At 38.8% G+C, this 6245-nt stretch overlaps 5 protein-coding genes across 5 annotated transcripts; 2 read left to right on the plus strand and 3 right to left on the minus strand.

Annotated features, from left to right (window-relative positions):
• Positions 1–901: 901 nt before the first annotated feature.
• Positions 902–1586, plus strand: Tsp_04652 (conserved hypothetical protein). The gene is made up of 5 exons (XM_003369180.1): positions 902–989; positions 1030–1070; positions 1094–1179; positions 1364–1463; positions 1515–1586. Exons 1-5 carry the CDS (start codon positions 902–904, stop codon positions 1584–1586), a joined length of 387 nt encoding a protein of 128 aa, XP_003369228.1.
• Positions 1587–1802: 216 nt separating this feature from the next.
• Positions 1803–2111, minus strand: Tsp_04653 (conserved hypothetical protein). The gene has a single exon (XM_003369181.1). It carries the CDS (start codon positions 2109–2111, stop codon positions 1803–1805), a length of 309 nt encoding a protein of 102 aa, XP_003369229.1.
• A 720-nt stretch (positions 2112–2831) lies between these two features.
• Positions 2832–3527, plus strand: Tsp_04654 (hypothetical protein). The gene is made up of 2 exons (XM_003369182.1): positions 2832–2954; positions 3033–3527. The coding sequence occupies exons 1-2, from the start codon at positions 2832–2834 to the stop codon at positions 3525–3527; spliced, it is 618 nt and encodes a 205-aa protein (XP_003369230.1).
• A 246-nt stretch (positions 3528–3773) lies between these two features.
• Tsp_04655 (conserved hypothetical protein) lies at positions 3774–4165 on the minus strand. The gene is made up of 2 exons (XM_003369183.1): positions 3973–4165; positions 3774–3886 (listed from the first exon to the last, which is right to left on the minus strand). Exons 1-2 carry the CDS (start codon positions 4163–4165, stop codon positions 3774–3776), a joined length of 306 nt encoding a protein of 101 aa, XP_003369231.1.
• A 739-nt stretch (positions 4166–4904) lies between these two features.
• Positions 4905–6040, minus strand: Tsp_04656 (hypothetical protein). The gene is made up of 3 exons (XM_003369184.1): positions 5891–6040; positions 5209–5408; positions 4905–5109 (listed from the first exon to the last, which is right to left on the minus strand). Exons 1-3 carry the CDS (start codon positions 6038–6040, stop codon positions 4905–4907), a joined length of 555 nt encoding a protein of 184 aa, XP_003369232.1.
• Positions 6041–6245: the final 205 nt, after the last annotated feature.

The raw sequence follows: 6245 nt of genomic DNA on the forward strand, positions 1-6245 counted from the left end.
AAANNNNGAATATTTTCATTATTAATGTTACGTCACCACTATTAAAGTTACGTAATCCTTAAATGGAATATTTGAACCAATNAAATNAAGAACATTACATCTAATCACAACTGAAGAGGTTTGAATCAATGAGCAATTAGGTGAGGAAAACCCAATNAGACGACGAAAATAAGGTCCAATGAAATAGCGAGTTCAACAACCAGTAAGAAAAGGCGGTGAAAATTTGTCCCCAAGGAGACCAAACACAAAAACCAACACTAGTTACGTCACCACCAGCTACTACTGATCTTCAGGTATTAGTAAGTATACGGTAGTTCATATCTGATGTTCTCGTCATCTGAAATTACAAATATACACTACAATCAATGGGACGTTTTTTACACTAATAAAATGATACAAGTCATTAGCCAATTACTGATGAACCACTGTACATCCTATCTGCGAACAGCCAATTGTGGAATTTTAGCAGATGAGTTCAGAACACTGAGTAAAATAGTACATTTATTTGACTGAGTTTTGCTGACAAGCGATTGTCTGTAAACGCAAAACGAACGCGATCGGTTAAGCACAATCAAGTTCTACGGTCTGAAATATATGCAGTTCACTTGCGAGAAAGCGACGGGAATTTTGTCGCCAACAAAAATGTTCACTTAAAAAGCAGACTAAACAGTATTAACTGGTCCTTGGAAAGAAAGCTTATTATTTTAATTATATCCTTTGTTTAATTTTAATTTTTTTATTCATTTATAAATTGAATACAGTTGTTTACAGTACTTTATCTCGATCTTGAAGATCAGGAAGATGTGCATGTACGTGTACTTATGTGCAGCATTATGTAGCTGGTTTTTCCTACGATGTGTATTATTTAGCTTCTGTATTGTTACGGTTATACTGGCATACAATGAATACATATCTCAAGAATACTAATACCACAGAAATCTCGTGGGCTAAGCGAACAAAAAATGTTACCAAAGAAAAGTTGTGTAAGCGTAAAAAGCTTTCATCTGTGATTTTTTTGTGTTTTTGAAGAGCACTCCATATGTCAAAAGTTACTGAAATGTTCAACTATTGTAAGTTGTTTTCTTATTTTCAGCAGTTTATTATTGTTATTTGTCTTGTTGTTGTTGTTTTGAATAGCTTTACTAGTGAGTTTCTTTACTTTGTGGCTGTGGCCAACTTGTTTAAAACTTTTATGGATTCTTTTCTATAATATAAATGTAAAATAGTTTAACATAATTTTAATGTGATTTGATTTTTTGTAAATGGGCTGTAAAAATTTCAATTTTTTTTGTTAAATGTTTTTCTTTTTTCATTTCACGACAGTAAATTCCTGGAAAATGAAAATGATTAAACTGTTTTTTAGATTGATTTCACTAATTTACGGAAGCCATGAAAATTCAAACAAGAATGGAAAAGCAGGCGAAGCCAAAATCGGGGCTTTCATGAGTCATCTTCGCTGGCCGGTTCTCTTTCTATGGATAAATGAGATATATTTTGTATGAACACTGATGAAGAATAATCCTCAAGCTACCGCTATACCGAAATACCGCAAGTTACCGAAATTAAACATAACGAAGCTTATGTAAAGTTTTCGCTATGGTGCCAGGATGCAGGAAACGAAGCTGTGGGGTTCGATTTGGTCAATGTGTGTCGAGCTTCTAAACATTTAATAAACGTCTCTCAGTCAATCAGAGATCAATGAAAGTAGCTGAAACCAACGACCTATCAGAATGAAAATAATTTGACTTTTAGCCTGAATACAGATAGATTTCGCTAAACTCGACGGCGAACAGTTCTGTCGTTTACATTCTGGTCATCTGAGACGCAGCGTACCCAACGGTAGCAATTTGCACGATGCACGAAATTGCGTTTCTGTGATTCGGCCTTTCAAGGAAGAAGACTCTTTTGCAGAAAGTTGTAGAAGCGTTGTTGAATTTCGAGTAAGGACATCCGTTTGATGGTGATAGATCAGGTGTGCGTATCCCGGACGCCCAGACGGCCAGACCTTTCTTACATGAACCCACAGGTAGAAGATTCTCATCCATTTCCGCTAATTGTGAGTGAACTCGCAAGCGGTCATCAGAAAAATGTATATCCATGTCCGCCTGCATAAACAAGATGGAGATGTCTGTTGGTTCGTGTAATGAAAACTGAAAGAAAGGGTCAACTAGATTCGACGAATGACAAAAATGCAGAGGAACGCTGCGGTGAGCGCTGGGCAGTCGTCACGCTGCAGACTTACGCTGAAACGATCTCACATACGCAGAGACATACAGCGCTGTAAAGAATCACGGCGTATTGTCGATGATTTGAAACGAACTGTCAGGTGCCCCCTGACGTTCGCCAGATGGGAAATCTCACCATGGAAGAGTTGTGGACTGCTGAGAACACGTGGGAACCGCGGAGCTAGGAAGCGGCTTCCAGACAAGAGCACACAGCTCTGCCACGCAGGAGACACGTAGCTGAAAGCAGGATATGTTTAGCGATCTAGCTGCTTAATCCGTGTCTGCGGAAGATTGGAGAACGGAGACTTGTTACCGTCAACGAGACTTGTAGCGATCTTACCTAGGAAGCACGTATCGCATACGTTGATGTCAGCATTTGTGCGCCATTTGTGTGTGATTAATAATTTTCTGTCAACATCAGCAAAAGGCATTGGTGCCACAAGAAATATCAATCAAAGTTGATCTTCAATTGTAGATAAGATGAGAAATGAAAACTAAATGTTGCAAAATGGTTATTTAAAACGGAGTACAAAACCGTTAAATTTATTTCCCTGGTTTTCCGTGTAGCTGTGTGCCTGTGTGCTTCGTATTTGAGAGTTGTTATTAATGGAGAATGATGAAATTCAGTTTGTGTCTACTCAAAGGAACCAACAAAAATTGGTGTACAGAGGAAAGTGTTACACCCTCAAGCCGACGAATCGCAATGACGAATGTTGGATATGCGCATCAGTAAATAGAATTCTTTTATTATAGCACGTTGTTATTATTGTGTAATATCATTTGCTTGCAATTTCATTTTCAATTTAGGGAATGAGAGGTTGCCCTGGCAAACTGTACACTAATCTGGATGCCACCCATGTAATACGAACCGGTGAGCATGCAGACGGCTGTCCAGTAGATGCCTATGCATTCTATCATCAGCAGCAGCTGAATGAATTGAAAAGGCTGGCTGCAGGGGATCCGAGGCCGGTATTGGAAATTTATGATGAGCTAGCAAGCAATGCCTCCACCAGTTTAGAAACTGCCGCATATTTTCCATCGTGGGATCAGGCCCGGAACACAATGTACTACAGTCGCGCAAAGAGATACCCACGACTTTCGGCCAGGCGGCAGGATCTGCGGCTCACTGCCGAGCAGACAACAACAAAATCCGGTGCGAAATTTTTAATGCATCATTCGCCGCCCAGTGATATATTAATTTTTGCCAACGAGGCTGGTGTGCGGCTGCTGGCTCAGAGTAACGCTGGTGCGTGGATGGGATCTTTAAGATTGTCTCTTGCTGGTGTACCAGCAGTTGTTTAACCTTGTTTACTATAAGAACTAATTATATGGATAATCAAGGAATAAGAAAAAACGTAAAAATGCGAATGGCATTAGATTCCACATAGGCATTGGATATCCATATGGAAAGTTGGCACAGTCGCATGAACTATGGAGCACGTGAACAGGGATTCTATCAGTTTTTACAACTGATCATCGATGAATAGGGTAAAATTGAGACGGTGGTGCGGCAAATGGATGATGGCTATACGTGGGGAAGGTGCTCCGTTAGACGTAGCGCAGCTTACAGAGACCAGCAGCGACGGGTGGCTGCGCTAACGGGTGCATTGCACCGTAGTGATATTGGTATAGAACAATTTTTAAGAGCTTATCACTAGACCCTGGATTTTGCTATAAATGCTTTTTTCTACCTTTTTTGATGATTTTTCCATGACAGCTTTTTTTATAATTCAATGCAAAATTTAACTTTGCCCAGGCTTGAGGTGTGATGGGAAAAAACTGTTTGGAGTGGGTTGCCGCCATGCCACCGTCGCTAGGTGGCGCTGGCGGTAGTTGCTATCGCTTTCCTTCTGGACAAACCCAAACAGGGGTTCCCACGATTTCTCTCCGTGACAAAGAGTAAATAAAAAGCGATGGACTGAGCTAACGTTGCCATCCATCTGTCGTCATTCAAAATTTCTACGGCCGGGAGGAAGTCAGACTACTACCGTCGACTGTTCATTCACTCACGTTTCGCTTGTTGTGTCGTTCCTACCCAAGATATACTACTTCCGCAAGATTCAAAATGGCCAAAGTCAAATCAAAGCCTTCCAAAGAACTGATCGGTTTGGTGAAAGAGTATGGAAGTGACATACTGTCTACAGATAACACCGTGCTATTTTGTAAAGCGTGTGGCAAGACAATCAATCATGAAAAAAAGTATTTTGTCTATCATTCAGTATATGCAAATGACTAAACACAAATCAGTGACAGAGAAAATGAAGGCAGAAAGTAAGCAAGCTTGTCTGCTTAGTACGTTTGTTGCTGATTCCAGTAGCAAATCTCAGTTTCTGACAGAACTATGCATGGCATTCATTGATGCTCGAATTCCACTATGGATATTGGGAAACAAGTCTCTGAGAGGCTTTTTAGAGAAATACACGAAGCAACATATACCAAGTGAATCATCGTTGCGAAAAAATTATATTGACAACAATTTCAACAATGTTATGGATGGAATTAGACGTAAAGTCACATACAACAAAATATGGGTTTCAGTAGACGAGACGATCGATCCTGTGGGAAGATTCGTTGCCAATGTGGTCATCGGTACACTGGAAGCTGATCAAGCATCAAAGGAATATTTGTTGACATCAGAAGTATTAGAAAAATCAAACAGTTCAACAGTTGCTCAGTTGTTTACATCTGTACTTGCTGTAGTGTGGCCAGAAGGCATGAGATATGAAAATGTTCTACTGTTTTTACTGATGCAGCACCGTATATGAAAAAAGCTGCTGATGCTCTTAAAGTTTTATTTCCCAATATGTTGCATTTGACATGCTTAGCCCATGGACTGCATAGAATTGCCGAACACATACGCTGTTTGTATCCAGATGTTGATCGCCTAATTTCCAATGTAAAAAAACTTTTCCTCAAAGCACCGTCACGTGTACAGTTGTTCAAAGCAATGGCACCTGAGATTCCGCTACCTCCTCAGCCCTACCTTTGACTAGGTGGGGTACATGGCTCTCTGCTGTTTTCCACTATGCGGCGAATTTTACAAAGATGCAAGAAATCATCGGCTGTTTTGAAGAAGAAGAATCTGCTGCAGTGAAAATAGTCCATGAAATCATGCAGAAAGACTCTCCTCTGTGATCTCGTATTTATTGCCTCCAATTTTGCAAATTTCGTACAAGATTTGATCTGGAATGTTGAACCATAGTAATACAAGAATTGCAACTTGAATGTTTAGTCAACCCAGTAGTCGGTTTACTTTAGATATTGAAAGAGAAATTTAATACAATTTACACAAAATGTATAACTACAGAAGTTTATTTTAAAAAATTGCAATGTTTTAATTTAAATAAAACATAAAAGGAGAAACAATAACTTTGGTGAACATGGCAAAAGAAACACTGAAGAGAATGAAGATAAAATTCCCATCCAAACTAGTAATATTTTCAGAGGACAAAATATATCGATGCTAACATTCGGCAATCACCACTCCTAGTTTTAGCTGAAAACTGCAGCTGTGGACAATTTATCAATTGTAGATTTACTCTTTGTTCTTGAATAGCCTTCAACTATCCTTCATCAGAACAATATCTGACAAACAGAAAAGAACCTTAGGCATAAATCTTATTTAATTGTTAACTAAGGAAATTTATATGATGAGTGAAAGCAACTGTTGGCTGACATTTATTTTGAACAGTATTTTTGCACTCGCATGGATAAATAAAAGTGAAGCACTTTGGAAGCGAAAAAAAGCGATGAACAGCACCAAGCAGAAAAGCTGTAAAAGCTGCTTCAAATTTACTTTGCAGTGGACATCGCATTGTTTGATGTCAGCATTTGTGTGTGATTAATAATCTTCTGTCAACATCAACAAAAGGCATTGGTGCCACAGAAATATCAATCAAAGTTGATCTTCAATTGTAGATAAAATGAAAAATGAAAACTAAATGTTATTTCAAAATGATTATTTAAAATGGAATTTAAACCGTCAAATTTATTTTCCTTTTGGCCTGCGTTTGAATTCAG

The sequence above is a fragment of the Trichinella spiralis genome (genome assembly GCF_000181795.1).
Source record: "Trichinella spiralis strain ISS 195 chromosome Unknown Scfld1557, whole genome shotgun sequence".
NCBI lineage: Eukaryota > Metazoa > Nematoda > Enoplea > Trichinellida > Trichinellidae > Trichinella > Trichinella spiralis.